We start from the raw sequence: 25,177 nt of genomic DNA, 5'->3' as shown, positions 1-25,177 counted from the left end.
TTTTCTCGAGCCGTCAGAGCTTTGGATTGGTAAATCCTGTGGGCTTGACCGAATAGAGGAAGTGCAAAGCTACATGAGGGGGAATAATCATAGTGTGCAGGAGAGGGGATTTCGCAGGGCACTGCATATGCCCTGTGCCTACAATTCACCCCGCCGCTCATTAGATGCTGAATACATCATGCAGATTTCTGCCAGTCCTCTCATTTCAAATGCAGCTCCTCTTGACAGGAATTAGAAAAGAGAATATATAATCAAATTGGTGTGTGTGTCTGTTCCTGGTAAACCCTATGTCATGGGGACAAAATGTCTCCACAAAGATGGCTATATCCAAAATCCTTGTCCTTGTTTTAGGGTTAGGGGATGGAAACTAATGTTTGTACAGTATAAAAATTATTATGTCTATGGAAAATGCACATAAAACATGGAAACCGCGTGTGTGTGTGTGTGTGTGTGTGTGTGTGTGTGTGTGTGTGTGTGTGTGTGTGTGTGTGTGTGTGTGTGTGTGTGTGTGTGTGTGTGTGTGTGTGTGTGTGTGTGTGTGTGTGTGTGTGTGTGTGTGTGTGTGTGTGTGTGTGTGTGTGTGTGTGTGTGTGTGTGTGTGTGTGTGTGTGTGTGTGTGTGTGTGTGTGTGTGTGTGTGTGTGTGTGTGTGTGTGTGTCTGTCTGTGTGTGTTTTCCTTTCGCCATTTTTCCATATGATTTTTGATAACACTTTACAATAAGGTCCCATTAGTTAACATTGAGCATTAGATTTGTTACAGTGTTATTTTATCTTTGTTATCTGTTTATTGTTAGTTCATGTCTATTAAATAATATTTGTGAACCGATGCAACTTTTAATAATGTATTAAGAAATGTTGAAGTTAGCTTGAACTAACAATGACTAATACTTCCAAAGCATTTATTAATACCATTACCATTAATCATATCATATTAGTAACTATTGTTAACAAATTGTAAATTGTTACTGTTTTTTTGTTTTTTTTAATGGGCTTCACGTTGAAAACGGAATATGATATTACACATAATATCACAATATTATTCTCAAATTATGTTTAATATAATCTGACACTATGTATTCATGAATTCCTCAAAAATGCTTGCTAAAAATAAAACAAGCGCCCATTTTCCGTATTTGATTATTCCCCATGACTTAACAAAGATTCAGTCTGTTCAAACACCATGTACGTTGACTGTAAAATATCCCCGGGCCGCAGTGATTATATGTTTCATCGTTTGGAAAATGCATGGCCCTTGAGTGTGAGAATGAAGTATAGTGTTGGATCGCTCCCTCTTTTATTTCCCTTGGAAGCTGGCGAAGGGTTGCTGCGTACTCTGTTATCGTCAGTGGGAGTAAAGTGCTGTGTGTTGAGTACAATCGGAACGTGTTTATTGCGGCGATTATGTAACTGGTTATAGTCTTAGCCTGTCCTGTGCTGCCGGGGCCTCGCGGCGCACATTACGCTAGTTGCTAGTGTTGCTGTTTCGCTTGCGGCAGGGCAAAGGGGTGGGGGGTGTTGGGGAAACCTCACACCGGGCAGACGCCGTTTGCTATCAGTTGTGGAGTGGAAATAGAAACGGAGCATTCTGCCACTCGCCGGTGTGTCATACTCGTATTGAAATGATAATGGAGCACATGCCGATGTAACGGGGGCTCCGCTCTCATCCCCACAGGGAGTTGAAGGAGAATACCACGGTCGATAGTTCTGCACCACAAAACAGAACAAAAAACGGTCTCTGCTCTCCTGGTGATATGTATAAATGCTGCCTCCTTATTACGGCATTGTTAACAAAACACCACGTCCTAGGCAAAGGAGCCATTAAAGAAAACAGTGCCTGTTATTAAGTCAATGACTGAGTGAAGCACACTGGGGGTGATAAAATGATCATATTAATACCTTGAACTCCTGCTTTCACTAAATGGGGCAAGTATATTGCTTTGTAAACATTTCCACATCAATAGTACGGTGCCACAACAAAAGATAAACCCCAGGTTGAACAAGGAGATAAAGCGACTGTTTCACAAGATTAAATAGAAAGTGATGCCAGCTTGGCAGCCAGGCCGTGTGTTGCATGGATTATTTATAATGGGCGGGGGAAAAAATGCAAATCATACAATTACAGGCCGTAAAGCCAAGTATTAAAATAAGAGAGCAGAATTAAGGGCTTTAGCTGATGTGATGAAAATAAAGGTATATATAACGAGCATTTTGGCAAAAAAAAAAAAAAAAAAGTCATCACCAGAAGATCATTTTTTTATTCATAACTTTTGTTTGTGTTCCGCATGAGCTTTTTAAAGGGTATCTGTGTTTTTAATCTCCGTACTTAAAGCACAATAGCTTCACGTCTGCTTTGAATATTGTTTTTTAATCTACACAGGCAGCTTTTCTAATGTATGACATGGAGGAAATTACCTCATAAAGAGTCATGAAATTTCTCCTACATGGAATTGTTGTGTTGTTTGTAGATCTCTGTGTTGTAAAGAAGGCCTCCATAATCCATTTACTTCAATTTGTAAACGCACAAATGACACCGTGTACCAGCGCAGATGTTATGAACCCTGTATTTATGCAGCAGAAATCTTCTAATACCTTGTATATCTAATCTTATTCAAATTAGGAAGCATGTCTGCGCCTTGGTTTTGTAGTGGAAAAGCATAAAATGGAAATGCATTATTTTTGCATAAGTACTGCATAAATGGACTTTTTGTGGTTGTTGTTGTTTTGCTCATTTAACTTGTTTAAATTGTTTATTATTAAGAATTTTTATATCAAATATCATATTCTACATACACAATAATGGATTTTTTTTATTAAATGTACATGGTACAATATTTAATGTTTTGTCCTTGCTAGGTTTACTTTGCACGTATTGTGCTTGAGTTTGTTCAAAAGGATAGAAGTCTGTGGCTAATCCTCTGGTTTGTACATACTGTTGGCTTTGATACAGGAAAAAATGAAGATGCCGTGTGGGTGTGCAAGATTAGGCTTATCTTCAATTGCATTGTATATAGGGATATCCACGGTGACATTGACAGAATAGGACGCTTCTTCCTTTAAAACAAGCCAAAGGAATTTGCAGGTTGAAACAGTGTGTTTTCAACAGATCAGGAGTGGCCTATGCTGCAGTTTGTTTGTGGTGGCGTGCGTATGCATGATCGCCCCAGCTCAGGACAACAGCGGGATGAATAAAACGCTCGGATTGTTCACACTCATTGTCCCGCTGCGGTTGCTCTTTGTCCTGAAGATACCTTCGCTTAGCTCTCCGCATCATGTTCTTACCACCCCGCCGCAGCGGCTCTGTCCTTCAGGATGTTTGAGACGCCAGAGCATCTAATGGCCCCTGCCAAGATACAAACACAACTACTTTTGAGATGGAGATGCACACGCCACAACAAATCATCAAACTCATTTTGTTGTGTAAATGGCACTTTTCTGTCTCTTGTGTTGACATAATATGGTACAACATGTTTCATGGATCAACATCTTTGTTGATTCTGAATCAACATTACAAACAACCAATTAGATTTGAAGGACAAGTTTGCAGTTTATGTCAAGTGGCTTACAACCAGGGTTAGGTGCTTCTATCAGTGTTATTCACCTATTGTTTCCCTCTGGTTTTAGCGATAATGTATGGGTAGGGTTAGGTTTAGGGGCAGGGGTGTAGGGATAGGGTTAGGACTACATTTTCAGACAGGAATGTTGTTCCAGGATCAACAAAATATGTTGATCCAGTAACATATCTTATTTGGCAAAATCACTGTGATTCTATGTTCTATTGCTGAGAGATATCAACATTTTTGTTAGGGATGTACCGGTGGTATATCCATACCACATTATTGTTGTTGTTTTTATTTGTTAGCATCAGTCAGTATTGGATATTTAGTTAAACATGCCCCATTTTTACATTAAGATTTACTTTTGCAAATATCAATTAATATCCATTTTTCGTACATTATTTACATGATGTTGTGATGCCTAAAAAAAACTATTTCAGTTAGTTGGCAAAGAAACATTTCTAATTTCCATTGAAGTACTAAAATTACTAAAACTGAAATAAAAATTAATTAGTTATGTAGAATTAGTTTTAAAAAATAAAACAAAAACTAATAATGACAAACATAAAATTATGTAAGCCTTAAACTCAAATTAAAAGGAAAATATAAAAATAAAAGATAATTCAGAATAATAATAAATACTGTAATAGTATATAAATAATATAAAAATAACTTGCAACATAATAAACTAAATATTACATCCTTTTTAGTTTTAATAGCCAATAGTCTTTAGTTAGGTCACATTCATAAACCATGACTTTATACTTTCAGCATTAGTGAAAGATGAATAGTGAATATTTTCGGTCTGTTTTCCTGGAAAAAAAAAGACTGTGCAACTTCTGATATATATATCAGTATGTTTAAAAGTGTTTTTAGGAATACGCTATAGATGGCTTCAAAGCTTATATTAATGGACTAAGAGTAAACAAGTCCATAATGAATATATTTTTCTTCAGTCAGTCTCGATAAAAGCGCAGAGGTCGACACAACAGTCCCGTGTCAATCATTACAGATATTTTCCCTCAGTGGCCGAGCTGACTTCTCACTCTACCTCCAGCTTGCGTGATTGATGTTGGGCGAGGTTAGCGGAAAAAGAATGCACTGTATTCTTTGACCGGCAGTGGGCCTCTGCCCTCTTTCTATCTCTCCCTCGCATACCCCCCTCCTACTTTCTTTCAGGAAAGGCCTGCTTCAGGACTACCACAATTTTTCAGCTCCAGCCCCGAGCACCTCTGCCCCCAGACTTAGCCCAGCTGCTGCGGTCCACAGACACACTAATTGGCCCTGATTTAGTCGGCTGTGCTTTAAGTGCACTCTGCTGTGTGTGCTGCGTGGGGCTGCCATGCCAGTCCACTCTTTTCCCACTGGCTCTTTAGGCCATTACCTAAATGAAGTGCTGTCACTGGAAGTTGGTGAGCACATGCTAACGGTGAGGTATTGATTTGTGGGTTATTTCAAGTGATGATATCTCTTTCTTCAACCCTGAAAGAAGAAAAACCATCGCCAAATAGCTGTTTTTATCGCGCGCTTGGATGATTTACAAGTTAATTATACATTTAGTGATAATACAGCTTGTTTTTATAATGTTCACTTGAGGGCTACACACTATAAGTAAAAAAATAAGCCATGAATAGTCAATTTAATTTGTATAGTGCTTCTCACAATACGCAATGCTTCAAAGCTTCTTTACAGAAAATCAAGATGTTAATTTTTATAATATCTTAATGTCTTATACTGTTGTCACATTAAGCTGATCGTTTATATTTTGCAACAATATAAACAATCATGCAGTTGAGGTTTAGTTTTATAAATTGTCATTGTACATTAGTATACTGTATGTATGTAAAGTTGGATAAACTTATTTATCCAACTTTATATAGAGAGCTGTGATTAATATAATTAAATTTTTTCAATAATATAAACAATCATACAGTTGAGATGTGCTATATATTGTAGTATATATTGTTTCACGTGAGTTTACTATATGAATGCAGGTAGTTTATATACTGTATAGGCCTACTTGTTGATACAACTTTATATAAAGAGCTGTGTGATAATATAATTCACATTTTGCAATAATATAAACTAAAGTTTAGTTGTTGTTTTTTTAAGGTATATATAGGTCTCTTTCTGTGATGCATAAACGTGCTGAACTGAATCCAAGTTGTTTACGGCATCACATTTCAGAGATGCCAAAGCCTGAATCAATTTAACTTCACAGCTAGCGGGGCACGGATGGAAATATGGACATTTGTGTGGCTACACCCTGCCAGTCCTCAGAATTAAAGCCATTAATCCATACACAGGTGATTGTTTTAGCACACTATCACAGCAGATTCAGCGGGGAAAAACATGTTCGCTTAAAGAAAACCAACAGTGTTAAAACAAACTCGCAAATCCTGTTAGACTCAACGGAAGCAGTTCTGCTTAAAATCATTAGCATCTCAAGTTTCTCAAATTGAATACGTATCAGATGCATGTTTTCTCAAAGTGCACTCTGAAACGCATGTGGTCCGTCAGCCAGTCCAGAGTGGCGAAAAAACTTGGGTTTGCCGAGCACATTATTGTGTATTTGACAGTTCTTGACAGTTCAATTTTAGCCTTGTGTTCGGCTGACATTATTCTATCAGGGCCCTCCATAATCTGAGCCTGTAATACGCCGGATGCGGCAAATGCTTATTTCCAAGACCTCTGCGGCAGGGGCTGGCCTGCGCCATCACTCATATCTCAATTACCTAATCTAATGCATCTCAGTGGGCTGCTGCCCGAGCTTCATTTACTGTAAGTGCTAGAAGCTCCTCTGCAATTGTTATGTGTGCCAACACCAACCTGCGCCGTCTAGGGGAGAGTGAGCTCAATCGGAGAGGGGCAGGGAAACACACCAGAAGAGGGGAGGGGGGAGACGGAGAGAAAGCGAGAAAGACTCAGGGAGATAAAGAGAGAAAGACAAAGAGAGAACAGCAAGCAGGGCTCTGTTAGAGGGTGTCATGCATCGGCGGGCGGAGAGGAGGAACGCTGTAGAATAGATGGGTATTAGCAGATATGCGCAGGCTGTGATGAGAGCAAGAAGCAGAGCTCCTCCAATAATGTTTGCCTCCTCATTTTCGGGAGATTGTAGCTCGGTTCTAAAATGTAGTGAGCTGCTGCTGCTTAGCTGACTACTAAGGCAGCACACTGTCATGGAGCTTTATACAGTAGCTGACTAATTTGGAACGCACTATTTGTCGAATTTTGTGCACAATTACCGGTAATTACAATTCAGTTTAATATTTACATGTTGCTGAGCTAAATGTGCGATACTCGAATTGAACCATAAAATACACTTATCACAAATATTGGGTGTTTAGATTTACTTATAATTACTGAGCTAGTTATAATGCATTCTTATCTGCAAAGATGTTGCTGTGTTATTTACCGGTAGGCTAAAATGTGATAGCTTAAGTTACAGTAGTATTCAAAAGTGTGTTGTCTCTAAGATTTTTTTTCTATTTTTGATAGAAGTCTGTTCTGCCCACCAAGTCTGCATTTATTTGATCAAAAATAAATATTGCAATTTAAAACTTTTTTCTATTTTTGAAGTTTCAGCATCATTAGTCCAGTCTTCAGTGTCACATGATCCTTCAGAAATCTTTCTAATATGATGATTTGCTGCTCAATAAATATTTCTTATTATTATCAATGTTAAAAATTAAGTATATAGAAAACTTTTATAAAATTGTAAAAGTAACTTTTGATCAATTTAAATCATCCTTGCTAAATAAAAGGATTAATTTCATTACAAACGAATTAATGAATTAATGAATGAATTAAACTTTTGAACAGTAGTGCACTTTTTGGGATAGATTACATTAGGAACTTCTTAAAATTCTATTTCTGTGGATGGGTGGAAATTTTGTTAAAGACATTTTTAAAACTGGATTTTAAAATCTTGCTGAAAAAAAAAAGGTTAAGAACATTCTAACTAAATTTAAAAAAGATATATATATATATATATATATATATATATATATATATATATATATATATATTAAAGAAACATCATGGCATATTATTTAAGATCCTGCACTATTTCTTGTCCACAAATCAAATGCAGCTCAAGTGTCATTAATGCGTGTGAAGAAATAATACATATAAAGAATTTCAGAAAAGCATGCAAATTGTTTTATTAAATTATTTAAATTTGTATGCACTGTATACTGTATAATGTGTATAATTAGAAGCTATGTTTTTGAGACTTTTGGACTCTGTATGTACTCAGGCTTGTGAAAACAAATGGCTCAAGTGTCTGCTTGGTTTTTCTAGAGTGAGAACAATGGATGAGAACAGCAGGAATCTGGAGATATTTCACCCAAACTAGCCTCTCCAGCAAGACCACAGGCAACGGAGCCTGTTCCCCTCCCCGAGTCTTTCGTGTCAGCTGGAGAGGGATTCGTCCACACTGATTTACTGTAGTGTGGATGAGATTCACATACTAAGCCGGCTTTTAAATCATTTTTAAAACTGTCAAGTGAAATGCTTTCCAGTAACACTGGTGAGCTAATATATTAGCGTTGCCTTGGAAACGCAGGGAAAGAAATAGTTTGATGTATCCTCAGAGGGTTTAAACGAGCTAGGATGGCGGCGCGGCAAAAGTTGCTCGCCGCTTGTTTTCGCATTCTGTTCCAGTTAATTGTCTTGGATGGCTAGTAATTAATCAATGCGTTTTTGTCAGGTCGCCGCGCACGCTCTAGAGATCTGTCAATAAGTCACGTCAGACTCATCAGATATATCAGTGACACACTAGAATCACCACAACAATTAAAACTGCAATTAGTGCAGGCTATGCATTCCCACGGCGGCACACTTGCTTGCGTGCACTAAGTGTGTGTGTGTGTGTGTGCGCGTGTATGCAGATCATCAGCGAGTTTAAGCACAGAGGTGTGCACTGAGAACTCCACCACTAATATGTTTTGTCAGGGAGGCGAGTGTGGGTGATAGAGTGGCCATGTTTACATCTGTATTCCCCAGTGACAGAGTGCGGTTCCCACTTCCCTGTCTGTCTATTACGCAGTGCAAAGGTTGGCCTGTCAGCTCTGTCTGTCACCCCCACTCTGCATCAGGAAAACGTGCCAAGGGCCAAGTCTCTCACACACACACGCATACTCACACATCCCTCCCGTTTGCCCATGACCTGTGCTTTTCCTGGTGTGTGTTACAGAGCCTGTGCAGTGCTGGGATCAGCTGACACAAAGCTCCTAAAGCCACGGCTTTCCTGCTCAACCACCGCAAAGCAAATCCGCAGATCTACCTGAGCTCTTATGATGCACAGTTCCTGCTTGTAAAAGCTGCGAGTTCACCCAAAAATGAAAATTCGGTCATCATTTACTCAGCGACATTTGACATTTCAAACCTTATGACTTTAAATCATCTGTGGAATGCAGAAGATGTTCTTAAGAATGTACTAGTTATTCTTTTTACAATTTAATGGGTTCTGGGTTTCAAACTTCATAAAAGTATTATAAAAAGGTCCATATATATATATTTATATATATATATTTAAATTCTTTTGAGCCACTCAATAGCTTTGCGTGAGGAAAATATCCACTTTAGATCTCTTTGGTGTTTGTGATGGTTCATGTGAGTAGTTTTGATGCAGAAATGTGTGAATGAATCGATGATTTGAGTTGAATCTTTTCAATTAATCATGGTTTCATTCACTGGTCTTAATGATTTATTCATGAATCAGACTTGATTTGGTGGCTTGAGTTTAACTTAATGATTGTCAGCGAATAATGACTTGAATTTTGATTAATTCCTCACACAAGGCTATTATATGACATTGAATTCATAAAACTAAAATAGAAGGCAATATAGTGTGTGAACGAATTGTTTGTTTAAGTTTAATCTTTTAAGAACCATTGGATTTGCACATGGTATGAACGATTCATTAATGAATCAATTAATTATTAATTTAATTTTGGTTCGTTCCTCACGCAAGAGGCATTGGTCAATGGTGGCATTTTTAATTTTTGACCATAATAAAAATGAATTGTTCTGTAGTTTAAGAACATGGCAGTTGTTTAAGTGACAAAACATCTTTTCAACAGAAAAAAAAAAAAAATCAGTAGACAAAATAATGAAACAAAAAAGTGAGTTTTGAAAATGATTTGATGTAGTACAAACTGTAACTCTATCCTTCAATATGGTCCCTCAATATTTCAATATGGTTGCTGCCCCAACTAAAGATGTAATATAGCATGTGAACTACTATGATACATTCATGATAATTAAGCATCTTTTTTTGAAGCAGTACCAGTACATTCTTCTGAATTTCCTTTTGTATTCAATAAACGAAACTCATACAGGTTTGGAACAACATGATGGAGAGTAATTAATGACAAAATGTTCATTTTTAAGGGTGAACTATCATTGGCAATTATTTTGATTGATGATCAACTTTTTACTAGCTATAAATAACTTTACAACTAAATCTCATTAGCATATTAGTAGACTGTCTGCTTAACATCTGCTAACACCTTTTTTAATGGTCCCCAACAGACATTCTACTGACTGTAAGTAACTTTGCAGACCACTGTCTAAAGTCTACTAATACTCTAATGAGAGTAAGTTGACATGTAGTTGCAAAGTTACTTATAGTTAGTAGAATGTCATAAGTGGAATCTCAAAATAAAGCATAACTATATACTTTTAACCAGACAGGACTACATTTCCCAGCAGCATCTTTTTTTAATGGAGATGGGAGGGGGTTATGATCCTAGGCTCAACTCAGATCGGAGAAAATACCTGATATGAGAAGACAAAGAGCTACATATATTGACTTTAGAGAGAGAGAGAGAGAGAGAGAGAGAGAGAGGCAACACTGCTTTTGTGTTTGGTAAAGCAGAAGGCCCTGGGGGCTTTGCGGGGAGCCGCAGCGATACTGGAAATGGGCCCGGCAGTTTATGACACTTCACAGGAACCGTCGGATGTGTGATAGGAGATGCTGATGTGTGGAAGCCCTCGATAACCCCAGTGTAAACCCTTGGGCTTCCACCAGTCATACCTTTAATTTACAGTGATAACTTTTCACCGCACCTTTCAACCTCACATCCCCACAGCGCTTTGTTAACATTACACGGCTATCGTGGAGCATGGGTGAAATGGCGAAAACGTATGTGCGGCCTGTTTAACCGATGACATATGCGCTCAAAGTTGCACAGGCGTACCAAGCGGACGTGTCGGTGCATGGATGATGCTGAAATACGACCTTTTAACTTTGAGCGGCTGGCGTTTGCAGTGAAAACGGCGATGAAAATAATTTGATGGAACTGTTTTCGTAAAGTAATTTGGGCCATTTGACGCCATAACAGATGGGCCATATTCAGAGACGTTGCATCCTCTGCTAAAATTAATAGCACAACTTTTACAGCAGCTGACACTAATGTTTTTATGCTGGCTTTTGGAGTATTTTATGTCGCTAGTCGAAACTAATAGCTCGGGTTACTACACAGTGTAAACATTTATAATGTCAATTTTAAAACATCTGGCAATAATGGGATGTATCTTGTTAGATGGTGAGGCTTGTCAACACAGTGAATGTAATTATGACAGATGCCAGTTCTCCAAGCTCACTCATGAAGACACATGTGAGCGCACACACGTGATGCCAACCCTCCATTCTGCGCTCGCACAGAAAATCACTGGGCTGCCTAACAAGCCATTGAATTAATTGTTTGTAACTAGTGTAAATATTTTCAAACTGTGCAAAAGCATGAAATTGGCCAATATAGGGAAAATGAAACGTAATTAATCCACAGCTCCCATAGTACAGATAAGGACAAATAAGTATTGCGCATGAAACGACGTGCAATTAATTTGCGCTGGTTTAAAGGCTTTTTAACTAAGACAGAATTTGTATATACAGGAATGGATGACTAGTCATCTACTGGTTGGTTTTAGTTTGACTATTTTTAGCTTTTAAAGAAGATGAATTTAGAGACAGATGTTCATATATTTTTATTTATTTATAAATGGGATATTCTCTCTATATAGATATAACAATTATGTACTGAAACGGATATGTTTGGCCTTTTTTAATGTTTTGCATGATAAGTATTGCATTTTTAAGAGGATTGTTAAACACCTTTTAAAAAAAACATCTTATAACCAGTATTTTCTGATGTTGTGCTCCATCCGGCTGTGAACTTGTGATCACCTCCTAAAATGTATGGGGCCAAGGATTAAATGTTTAAGGTGGGCCGTGTCTCTCCCATGCTCAACATTCCCCATTGCGATTACCCCTAAGAAACGCGTCTGATCATAAATCATGTCAACCCACACTGGTCTGTGTAGTAGAAAATTATGTGTATCTTATACCTTCTGTTTGAACTGTTCATGTCATACACAATAATGTCTCATCCTGTTTAGGGCATCACTGACATGCTTCCAAATGCACGTGCTTTAATAGTCATGATTAAAGAAACCGATGGAGATGGAGCTCGTTCGCCGGCCTTCCCGGAGGGCCGTGAGTTCGTTTCTGGCAGAGACATCTGTGTGTCCTGGCCTGCTCCTGCAGCTCTCTGTGTGTGTCCATCTGTGTGTGATTAGTTCTGCTCTTAGTGTACCTGTGCGCTCGCTCCAGAAATCATTAGGCCTGGTCATACCTCTCCTAGCTACGCTTCAAAACATCTGTCATTACACAGTCATCAGAGACCCTGCAACATCTGCCAGAGTCTTAGCCTTTGTTTCCTCACACACACTCACACACTCTGTTTCTTGTTCTCCTTGTTACCACTGTTGTTACCCCCCCCCCCCCCCCTCCCTTTTCTTTTTCTTTCTTCACACAAACCAGAAATAGGACAGCTCTTTGATCAAAGAGTATTAACGTCCTACCCCTTACTCGCCATTGATCCACAGATAATACGGTTCCTGCTATCTCAAAGAATGTTCCAGCTGGCCTGAAAGCTGAGGATGATTTCAGTCCAGTGGTCTTCAATGAAAGGGAAAAGATGGAAGCTTTTATAATATTTTATAAGTGAAGTCCAAAAATGTTAAATCTAGGATTCGTTGTTTATTTAAACTTGGAATTAACAATTTGAATGGTTATGATAATAATGTCATTAATATAATATATACTGCATTTTTTTAAATAGTTTTAAAATATTTTTTTTATATATATTCATATATTCACTTGGTCATTATCACAAAATAAACTGGGTGATCTGGTCTTATATCATCATAAAGTGCTTTATTTTGCAATAATGACCTAATGACTGTACATTATGTCTGTTATTATTCAATAAATATATAAATGGACGTGGAATATTGATCTTGAGTTGAAATTATTTGTGAGAAGAAAGAGACAGCACGAAGTACTGACACGAAACTAGCACAGCTATGTAGGAAATCAGTTGCCTGCTACAAAAATCAATTATACAGCTTAACCTTTTTATATAAAATAATATCAAATATTTAACTGCGGAAAGCTGCTTATGACCAATCAGAATGATGTATTCCAAGAAGCAGTGTAATAAATAAATAAATTAATAAATATATTAGGCTAACTTCATATGATACAGTGTAGACATCAAAGCTAACAGTAAATGACATGAGTCCAAGGTTAAACATGATGCGTGATTAATGTTCTTACTGCATGTTCCTTTCACCCAGAATGGGAGGAGGGCAGGGAGACAGAGAGAGAATGAGACGGGGGGGAAATAGTAGACCGTGAGGAGGGGGTGGGCTGGATGGAGGAGAGAAAGGCGAGTAAGGCAAGGAGATGAGCTTTCTCCAGCCAGTAAGAGTGTGTGGCTGCCTGACAGCCTGGTTTAATGCCACCTTGCCACTTTGTTTCAGCTGTGTAAATAATGGCTGTAATTAAAATCACCTGTACCTGACAAGCATCAGAGTGTCTGCAGGAGATGCGCTGGCATGATGAGCACTTTGTGTTCATGCTGCTGTCGCATTCATTGCTGTGACAACTGACATTTCGCATGTGCATCTACAAAACTTCATGTACTGCACGGGAGATTAGGGCCGAACCTTGTTTGCACGCACACACACACACAAGTGTGCGCTTGCAGTTCGTCACATGCATACAAAGTGCATACCTGCATAGGCTGACCGGTTTGTTCAAAACAGTTCCTCAAGTCCAGTCCTGAAAGGTCACTGACCTGCAGAGTTTAGTTCTATAACTGAACAAGCTATCAAGGTCTCAGAGTTCCTAGAAAATGGCACGTAGGTGAGTTTGATCAGGATTTGAGCTAAACTCTGCAGGACAGTGGCCTTTTAGGGCCGATTTTGAGGAATGCTGTTGTACATCTTTATTTTCAGTTTTAGGACAAAGACTAATAAACGTAGGAACTTGTCTGAAGTTCACTGAGGCTGTCAGCTTTATGACAAGCTAAATCATTTAGAAAAACCTATTATTACTTAGCCGTTTTGATTTCTCTTTAGTTTATTGCATTAGATACCTGTAAATAAAATTATTTAAATGAGTCATCACATTATTACTAATTACTTTAGACAAAAATACACCAAATTATCTCACAAACAGCTGGAAAATGTCAATGATGCTGTTTTGTGCACCAATAATGGATTTAATTGCAGTAAGATGTTTACTTGCACGGGCAAACCTCTTCACTCCCATTTACAAGAATTGTGGATATTTTTACTGCCATTATACAAATGCTAAACTCAGATACAGTAGGCATGTTACTGGCCGCTGTTTTAATCTACTTGCATCAAATGCAAAAGACATTTGACGTATCGGAAGGTTATTCTGAGCCGTGGTGAACATCGCAGTGCCGCTGTAACTGGGTTTGCCTACGCTGCATCACTTTCTGGATGAGGATACGGAGCAGAGACTGCGCAGAGAGTTGTGTTGACAGAGTTTAGCGATTCTGGGTATAGGGAAAACTTCAGAGTAATGTCACAGAGTTCATTCATGAATTTATGCGAACAACACACGACATCCGTGTACGTCCAAGCACATGCGCACTATGGTCAGAGTGGTAATTGTGGTGTTTACATGCATGTTTATTGCGATTAAAATCAGCGTACACCACATAGTTAATTGTGAGAATTACGATTATGAGCTTAAGTATTGTGAGATTGCCATGCTAAATCCCATTACAAACGCATTATGAGGATGCACGTAAACTCACTCAATGATATATTGACTTAATGATGTCCACGTTTTCATTTCAGATATTTGGCGCATTTGGCGCATGGATACTTGTATACACTGCAAATGTTATGAACAAAACATTCAGGCTGACTCAGAAAGATTTGTGCATTTTAAGCATAAAAACATAAGCTACAGTGTTCCTAATAACATTATTAGCCATTTGCTGTGTTATGCTACTGCTTCCTTCCAATTTATGTCTCATTGTGATCACTGAGTGATGACTCAGACCCCATCCCAGACTGAAGCTAGCGCGTGTTAGCCGCAAGCTACTTCGCCTTCAACACCCACAGAAACACAGTTTCCTTACGAACATTGTCACGCCACATCACAAACAAATCGTTGATCCAGGGCTGATCTACAATTGATGAAACATAATGAAGAAATTAAAAAGCCAAGTTTTCAACTTTGTCAAAGGCAACACGAGCCTTCTGTGTGAGATCTGCTAATAGAATTACCCGCACACTGCTAAAGCATAGCCAAAGCACGCTAACTTGTAATTAAGATTTCTGAGGCTCGCTTAGATAACCTTAGAGTCGGCCTGCTGCTGTGGCATTCTCTTTGTTGTATGTTACTTTTAGCTAATTTATAATTGACTGTTAAACTTTAAAGTTTGTGCTAACTATATTTAGCACAAACACACTGGACCACTTTAGCAGATTTCGCAGGAATGCAGCCACAAACTTCTGAGATGGCCTCCTGTTGTGAATCCGTTGTGAATAGTTCTTTAATTCTCCTCTACATCTTGTCTCTACGGTGACAAATCTATTTCACCCATAATGAGACCCCTTAGAAATGGACAAAATGGAGAAAGTAGGAGGGAAGCGGGGCTGCTGAAAAGATTGTTAAGGAGTGATTCACGTCCCGATCCGCGTTCAGCCCGAGGAGCTGTTTATTCCATATGAACCTGCCTTCCTGAGTCCCAAAGGACAACATCTATTAATTGAGCCTGACAGTTTCCAGGCTGTCTCCATATGGCCGAGACCCTACTGCTGAGTGCCACGCGTTCCCTTTTCACCCACATGATATCCACCACATATAATTAAAGCACATGGGAGCCCAAGTGTGCGTGCGTGCGTGTGTGTGTGTGTGTGTGTGTGTGTGTGTGTGTGTGTGTGTGTGTGTGTGTGTGTGTGTGTGTGTGTGTGTGTGTGTGTGTGTGTGTGTGTGTGTTTGTGTGTGTGTGTGTGTGTGTGTGTGTGTGTGTGTGTGTGTTGTAGGAGGAAGTGGTACAACTTTTCAGCACAAGGAGGTTTTTGGGTGGTGACCCTGACTCTCTGATTAGAAAATTAGCCCCAAACATGGCACACTAACGACCTAGGCTTATTAGCAACAGTGCCAATGTTTAGTGGGCGTGCTGGGCTGAGCTGAGCTGAGCTGTGAGTGGCGGGGAGGGCCGACAGTCTCTGGAGGAGCAGAGAGGGATATATTCTGTGTTGAGGGAGAGAGATGCATCCAACACAGTTCAACCCTACTAGAACATGAGATTTGCGACACGGAATGGAAAGCAGATTTGTTCCAGTGGAGCGGTGGGGGGAAGGCGATGAATTTGTGATCTGGAAATGTATATGAGCTCCTCATCTGAAGCGGCGGTCAGCCCTGGAACACGCTGGCCGAGACTGATGTGTATCAGAGGAAAGCTGGCAGGAAGAGAACATCTGCAGGGGGACGCAGCTCTGACTACATACCCACCATCTGATTTGACCAACCTCTTATTTCTTTCTCGCTGTTGTAGTTAATCTGTATTTGCTCAGGAGGGGTCATAAATATTTTTAAAAAATTTGTTTAGAAATATAAATATATATTGGAAAAATATATTTAATGGAAAAATTAAATAAGTAGTTATTATATCAAAACCAGCTCATGTTTTTCCACTGTATATTGGGGGGTTGAGTGTGTCCATACCACAAGGCTAGTGCCCCAATTGCACTATTTATGCTCCTTTATGTGTGCCACTGTTCTTTTTTGTGTGACTGCTATTCCCAACAACCTTTTACCCAAAGACTTCCAAATAATATAGGAGAATGAAAATCCTCTGCAGTTGTATATAGAAACCTTAAAAGTGATTGTGTGCACAAACGTCTTATCATTTGGTTATTATGAAATGATGGCCCAGGAGGCAATGTACCAACCAGCGTGCTGGTCATTATCTGCGGTTGTCTCGGAGTACTCCTCAACCCGAAATTCCGAGTAGCTTGAGGGTGCAGGCATGGATCCATTTTTACTGCCTCTTCATACCGTGCACACTATGTACTCAGAGACTGGTAATATGCAAGCCAAAAGTGTTCATATTTTCTCTCAGAGTTCAACAGGGAAAAGGAACTGGGTTATGATTGCTTGGCTTTGTGTTCAAAATACGCCCACTTCAGGCTCTCATGCAAGCCAGCTATTGAGATCTTATTATTGCATCTCACTGACTATAAAAACATCATCCAATACCATTAGACCAAAGCAAAGACTAAGTCTGTCAGTGAAACCATGCCTCAAATTGGTATTCTCAACTCACAAAATGGTTGCCTGTGGTTTTAAGCTGTGTGTGGTTGGATAAACATGCGTGCCAAAGCATTCACAGTCTAAAACAAAAGTCGGAGAGCCAGCGAAGAAAATTGTATGTGTGGACTCTAAAAAAAGGTAAACATAACATTTACAGTAGAGTCTTCTCAGAGAGTTTACCATATACTTTTAAAGGTTTCCACAAGCCCAGTTCTGATTAAACTGACCTGGTTAACATTACATGACTGATCAGAATAATCATTATGTGTCATTAGTCCAAAAAGAAATTAAACGAAACCATTTTAAGAATGTTTCATAAAAGACTCTTTACAGTATGGGATACCGGAGACTTGGACTGGGGTGTAACACCATCAGTGTAACCAGTTTGAAATTTGGATCAGTTCAGTTGGTTCTCTAGCTTAACTCTACAATATAACAATTATTTAAAAACTTTCACCTAAATATAAATAAAAAAATACAAATAGTATGTCTGAGCAGACAGCTGAGGGTTATAACACTAGTTTTAACAAAATGGGAAAGTGTATAAGCAGAAATTGATATGTATGGATTTGGAAGAAGAGGTTTATGGGGGATTATATATAAATAATTGTAAACCAGGAAATTTGGTTAAAAATTAAATCATGTTTTCTACAGTGGAACTTACCGCAGTTAGTTTAGCGAGAATGGATTTCAAAATTTCATTTGTAAGAGTAAATGTGTGAAACTTGTATGAAAGTTTGAGAGGTTGCACAATAATGATAATACAAAATAGGTCTTCCCTCCCAGCTTCACCTTTGAGTGATGGTCACATGCTTAATTGTGTGCATATCCACCGGAGGCCCTATTTGGTCTGGATTTATGCAGGACCACATCCGGAATTGTTGAACGGTTTTACGCACCCTCGATGGCGGCATCCTTTCGGCTGCCGGCTGAAACCTGGCTGTTTCTTTTGTGATCCTACAGAGATTTCTTCTGTTATTGGTATCGACTTGACAGGATTTGTGTCCATCACAGCAACCCACTTAATTCAGATCAGCCTTTAATACTAATTAAACTGCTTGGGGACACACTCCAGCACCTGGTAACTTACAACCGGTGCATATGCCGATTACCATTCTCTCTAGAACCACTTGACCTGAAAATAAAATGGCGGCCCTTTTTATTTTTTGTCCATTATGTGTAAAGGGTTTCCTTTGTTTGCCTCTTAAAAAACCCAGAGCCGCCACAGTCATCACGGTAATGTCTGATTTCCCATCAGGTGACGATTTAGCTTATTAAGGTTGCACAGATGGAGATGCTTCTGGAGGAGGATTACCAAAAGAGTTTGTCGACACACTGTTCAGAGGACCGCAGAGATGTTTGCCTTGTGACAAATGGCAAGTGCAGCCCCACTATGCAGGGAGTGCCATTGGCAAGTGCTTTAAGATGTTTAATTAAAGACGCTGTGTGACAGGAGGGAGACCTGCGCGGGGTCCAGGGACTACGCGGCTAATCCTCTTCCTGCGCACACTATCCCCTTGCGAGTGTGATTGATGAACTGATTCCTCTTTACATCTTCATTTGCATGGTGTGCTAATGCCGGCACAGGGCTTGAGCGGCGGCAGACGAGAGCTCCTGCGCTAATGCCGGCTAATATGATAATGGGAAACAAGGCAAGGTTAGCCGCTACTCGGCTCATCCGCCGTCTAGCCCATTAACTCAGGGCTTCGGTGCACCTCTTTGCTCGCAAAATGAGGTGTCCCGCAGGCAACGTTAATCTGTTAACAAAGGGTTCTTCGATTTCGTCAAGGACATTTAACTTGTTTTTTTGAAATGGTTGAATTAAAAACATAAAACTTGTGCAATATTCTGTGCCATTTTGTAGTGTAAATAGTGTGAGTAGTGTGTGTGTTCACATGGAAAATTCCAAAAAGAAAAAGTGCACTTCAAATGCCTAGTTGAACTTAATTATCCGAAAGAAAGAAGTGTGGACATGTCATGCACTCGATTGTCCCAGTTTTCCTTATGCAGCAGAGGGGAATTTTCCAGAATTCAGAGGCTGTCAGAATTCGATGTTTGATGCCAAAATAATATTATAGATGGTTGAGTTCATGGTGCATAGTATAAGTGTATAGTGTATCGCATGTCATTTGGGATAGAATTTTGCACTTTTTGTGACCTAAATGGTTATTTTTGTGGACTAAAATTGGATGTTATTTTATTTCGGAGTAAAATGTATGCCTTGACAAATATTTACTAATTTTGAGGTATATTCTAGTCAAAATGTGTACAAATAAACAGAGCTACACAGAGCTACAATGCTATCTCAGCTTCTTTTCACCCTTGAACTTTCAGCGAAAACTTTCCTCTGGTGGGGGGGCGGTTATATTTTCACGACGTCTGCTGGGTCCCTTTTTCTTTTGAGTTTGCATTTTAAAAGGTAGCCTCCTGCTGGGAAATGGGTTACTTTTAAAATAGTTCACACCCATGCGCTACAAAACCTCTTGCATTATTAATTTGTTTACTCTGAGACAGGGAGTGCGATTTGATGTCTGGCTTTCCGAGTCATCACGCACTCACCAAATGGCGAACTCCCCCAGAAGTGTTGGGTAACGCTCACTGTGTGCGAACGGCAAAATGTTTGATACGAAAACATAGTGCGAAGCTCAATGGGAAGGAAGAGCGGCTGAGATAATGAACGGCCGAGGGGGTCCTGCCCCGCTCTATTGCCGTATGTCACTGGGGGTCTGTTGGGGAATGGTTTGCCCTCTAAACTGAGAGCGTGTCCAGCTGAAGTGGCACTCCATGGACCTGGACAGAAGCCAGCTGACTGTCTGGAGCAAAGGGGCAGCACGCCGATCCTTAAACACCCTTGCTCGCATGCGTACTCACACACACAAGGAGCGCCTGTGGTGAGAATCCTGCATTGAGCGAGAGGAGAAAACAAAGGTGAAGGTTGATCGAACGTCCAATCTATAGGAAAGAAAGGGCAGGCCCAGCAGGGGCTTAAGAAGGCCTTGCCTCAGCCATTTTCTCTTTTTTTTGAAGAGTTGGCCCAGGATTTTGCTGTGCAAGTCAGTGTGTTTGAAAGAGCAAGGACAGTGGATCTTGATCCTGTTTACCTCTCAGTCTGCCCCAACCAAAATCCACAGCATTGATGGATGGCAAGGGGTCAGTACTCACTTTCAGTGAGTTTCACGTCCTTAAATGAACCGAACCATAAACAGACCTTACCATCCAAGCCCCAGATACTTGATTAAATAAACATTATGGTTCTTGTTTACTGAAGAAATCATGCATACGCAGCATGATAACTTCCCATCAGGAGCGATAATATGAGTGTAGCCGAGCGTCTTATTTAAGTTCCTGATTATTTTTGAACATGCTGACAAAATTCGGCTTGAATTTGTAAAGTTTATGCAATCCTATTCTATTGTGAAAGAACTTAGACAACCACATATGATCGCTCAGAATAATTTTTGTATTACCATTTTTTTTTTTTTATTTTTTTTTTACAAAATAACTAAATTTGTTTAACTGTTTGATATAATTTGACCTTATTTTCAGAGAATTCAGAGACAAAACATTTCTGAGAGGACACAAAAGCATTGAAATATAATTTTTCCTCCAATTTCATTTATTTTTCCATCACCATGTCCCTTTAGGCTCCATTCTTCATAGTTTAAAACATAGTTTAAAAATTAGTGTTCATTTCACCATCAGCGGTACAATCCAAATCCATCAGCTGCACATTCACAGACAGACAGACAACAGCCTCAGCTTTAACATCATTTCACAATCTATATCACTGCTCTAAATTAAGTTTAGTTTACATGCTCGCCGAATGGCCTGAATCGCTAACATTTCAGAGTGTCGAACATTAGTTGAACAGAAAGAGAGAGGGAGAGAAATTTTGGAGCTTAGCTTTCGCTTGCATTAGTTCCCTCCTCCTTCTCCACCCCTCCTTTCCCTCCCGCTCACATACTCACACACTCACTCTCTCCCTCTCGCTACACAGTGGTTGAACACACACCCTCATCTATAATTGATGCTTGCTTTAGGCAGATGCTGCAGGGATTGGGACTAAGGCAGCTGCTTAGTTTATGGAGGAAAAAGGGAGCAAGATGGTGGAACAGGTATTTTTTCCCTGTTATTCTGCTTACCAAGCGCATTAGTGCATTTTTTTTCCTACCCGTTTTCCTTTTGTGCTGTGGCTGCACAGTAGAGCTAGTGGCTTGTGTATGACTGCGTTCGAGAGAGTGTGTGCGAGAGAGAGAGAGTGTGCGCTTTGAAGAAAGAGGGAGCCCCCTTCAGCAACTCTTTTTCAGGCTGCCTTATCAGCAGCTGTTTTGCTCTCATTTCACACATTTCACCGTCTCTTTCTTTCTCATTTCTCTCCAATCCATCTCTGAGCTCTGTTTCGTGTTGGTCGAGGTGGCTAAACTCACAAATTTGGCAGCACACGATCAATTAAATGAGACGAATTATCCAGGCATCCAGCCTGAGAAGAATGAGTGAGGCAGACGAGAGTTAGACACGCTGCTCTTCAAATGTTTTATTTTGCTCCATAATAGTCAAACACTACCGACAACAACTTTGACACGTACCGCTTTAGTGCTACTGTGCTCCACCTGGCTTTCCATCATTTTTAAGGCATCAGCATGCGGTTGAACTCATCGCGACCGAGAGCTGCTTCTATTCGCGTACATGCGGAATTTAGAGCGACTTCTCGCCTACGGGAGTGAGGGAGGAGTAGTCTCGTGTGTGAAATTATATTTGCAAAGTGTCGTAAAAAGCCCTTTACCAAAAACAAAGCCACTTTTTTATAGCTGCGAATGTTTAAGTGTTCGACTGGAAGCCGAGCACAGTGAAGTGATGAATCCAGTGTGCTGCCACGTAAAACATATTTCAGTCCTCCAAATGTGGTTCTCATTAGGGTGGAGGCCAAAGCGTTTAGCTAAGCCTGACTGTCTGCCATCGCATTTTTTCTCCCAGTGTTTGCCAACAGCTATTTTACGAGGGCCTCCAAAAAATCTCAGCGACGGCACGACTACAATGACCGCAAATGTAGAGCTCCCAGCAGACTTGCACCGTCAGGGGCTTCCCACAACCCCGGAGAAGCACCACTGTCTTTTCTCTAACTTTCCTTCCACCCTCCCCTTAACGTCTTTGACACTTGTGTATAAAGAGTTTAGCACTCCTGATCAAATGATAGTCTAATTATGGCATGGTGTGCCCGCTCTTGAATATCAATGTGCTATGCGAAGTGCTGATGGTGTTAATGGAAAACAGCGTGATGTGTGTAACATCTGCTTAGAGAACAGCAGGGATTTTTTTACAAGGTCCCGTTTACAGAGTAGCAAGTTGCGGCTTCCCTCCTGGCTCTTCTTGGCTCGTTCGACTTGCCAAGAATGAAAATCCTGTCATTATTTACACGTTGTTCCAAAGCTGTGTGACTGACTTCTGGGGAATGCAAAAGGTGAATTTTTGAAGAACATCCTGACCACTTTTTTCAGTATTTACATTTACAGATTTGGTTGATGCTTTTATCCAAAGTGACTTACATTGCATTCAAGGTATACATTGTTATTAGTTCATACATTTCTTGGGAATTGAACCCATGGCATGAGTTGTCAAGCATAAAAAATTATGCAGAAGTGCCATAAAAGTATCCTAAATGTGGTCCATATGACCGTATATTCTTTCTAAAATGTCAATGTTCATTACTAGTAGGTAATTCGAAACTTACCCAGTTTTCATCTATTGCCTTACAGAGACAGTGAGGTAAACTTGAACAAATGATTTAGTCCAGTTTTCCAACACATATCAACTTATTCATTGAAAAGATTTGACATTAAAGAACTGTTCCTGGATATGGCATCACTATACACATATACACTATACATACATGTTCCTCACACATCGTATGCTACTGTACAGGGAAATCATATAGGTTTGGAACAACATGAGAGAAAATGATGACAGATTTTTATTTTAGATTGGAATATTCATATAAATCACAGATAGAACTGTGGACTTTTTCTCCTTTTATCCTACGCTTTTTACGTAGGGGGTGTTTCTGTGTAGTGTGGCATTGTGGTCAGAGGAGAGAAAGTGGTGGCAGAGTGTATTTTGCTCTTTTTATAATGTGCAGTTGTCCTGTGTCAGAGTGTGTTCTCAACAGGCCTGTGGGCGCTGGGATCTCTCTGCCTACATAACTCATGGTTTGGCATGAGAAGATGTGAATGTGTGTGTATGAAAGTGTGTCACGAAGTGTTTCCTCCTCTAAGAATGGAAAATAACCAATTGGATCTCTTTAACATCTCAATAATTTCTCCTAGAATGCAGTGAGAATAAATGGAGAGCGAACAATTTTTTTCTTAAAGCTGTCTCAAAAATTGTCTCCATATACTTTCTTAAAGGAATAGTTCACCCAAAAATGAAAATACTGTCATAATTTACTCACCCTCGTATAATTCCAAACCTGTAAGACTTTCTGTCTTCTGTAGAAGCAGATGTTGTCCAATGGCATCCATATAGATTTTTATTGCATGGACGAAAATATTTTTCACAAAATATTTTGTTTCTGCAGAAGAAACTGAGTCATGACATGAGGGTGAGTAATTGATGACATCATTTTCATTTTTGGATGAAGTCACCTGCTTCTCAGATTTTTCTAGTAAAATGTGTTTCTTTGGTATCTTGAAAAATCTGAGCACACTGAAAGTCTTTCTTAAAGTCAAAGAAATTAATGCAAAAACTTATCTTCAAATTCTTCCAAGGCCTAATTATCTGAGCTATACTATCCACACTCATTATGGCTATACATCTATACTTGTATGTATGTCAACTATTGACAGTTGTCAGAAACCTATGACAGTGTTGTTATTGTTAACTTTTTAATTTACTGAAATAAAACTAAAATACAACAAAAAAAATCTATATTTGATGTTTTTTTTTTATTACAATAGCACATAACTAAATTTCTGAAACTTCAACCAAAGACTGAAAATATATAAATAAAAGCTAATTTAAAATATCAAGTATATAATACTTGAGGAATAATATTAAAATAACACTGGCCTCTGAGCAATAACATTTTCCATACAAATGTTGTAATGTTATACAAAATCTAAACAATAAAGAAAGCTTTATCAACTAAGGTTGAAACAAACAGTATCCACGTTAATTCCACACAGCCATTCAGATGAATGTATTTTTCATGAAACTTCCCCATTACATTAGCTGTCGTGCATCATGTGACCCAAGTTTGTTGTGTGTTTTCATTCTGCTAATCTGCCGTTGTCTATTGATAGCGAACGCTAATTTAAATGGCTTTTTGGTCTCTCTGGCGTGGCTTGCAAAGTGGTGGTTTAACGTAGATTTGGTGTATAGAAGTCTCCATGCATAAGTGGATAATCTGGATGCTGGGATGTGTATGAATTGGTCCTGATCAAATAAGAAAGCACTTCCTGAGATAAAGGTCTGATGAGCGTTGTGTACGGAACGTATTTGTCTGTGGGTGTGCTTGTTCATTTGTTGTCGGTCCGGTGCATGCTAACACTGTAATTTAATTGGCCCAGCTGTATGAAAGAACTTGTGTCTGAAGCTAAGCGTGTGCTTCGCTAATAGTTCAACACACAGAGATGACACGAGATGAAACTTGTGTGTGTGGACCTCAAATATGGACCAAAAGTATGTGGACATAATGAGCATTTATGTTTGATACATAAAACCAAGTATAGAATCATGTCAGACCTCTTGTGTTCGAATGAGAGTAAGTCCCATGATCCAACGTCAGATGGAAAATAGGGATGAAGCTGAATACCATAGAAAAATGATAATAATAACTTATTTGAATAATGAACTATACTGAATACGATATTATACTGAATAATATAAACAAAATATCCATTATACTGATTATCCATCAAACAGAAGGATAAAGCATTTTCATTAATATTTTGCTAAATATTTTCATGAACAT

At 39.3% G+C, this 25,177-nt stretch overlaps 1 protein-coding gene across 27 annotated transcripts in view; it reads left to right on the top strand.

Moving 5' to 3' along the window:
- Positions 1-25,177, top strand: part of rbfox1 (RNA binding fox-1 homolog 1) — a 295,182-nt gene that overhangs the window by 222,713 nt on the left and 47,292 nt on the right. For 4 of the 27 annotated variants that reach the window (XM_079629419.1, XM_079629430.1, XM_079629436.1 and 1 more), the window contains exon 1: positions 21,186-21,326. The exons of the other annotated variants lie outside the window; for them this stretch is intronic. In XM_079629419.1, the coding sequence (XP_079485545.1) occupies positions 21,294-21,326 (33 nt within the window). In that variant the 5' untranslated portion in view covers positions 21,186-21,293. Of the gene's footprint in view, positions 1-21,185; positions 21,327-25,177 lie in introns of those variants that run through there. 27 annotated transcript variants of the gene reach the window in all.

Source organism: Phoxinus phoxinus, assembly GCF_949152265.1.
Source record: "Phoxinus phoxinus genome assembly, chromosome: 1".
NCBI lineage: Eukaryota > Metazoa > Chordata > Actinopteri > Cypriniformes > Leuciscidae > Phoxinus > Phoxinus phoxinus.
Note: the sequence above shows the minus strand (reverse complement) of the source record. Positions and strands in the feature narration are given on the sequence as shown.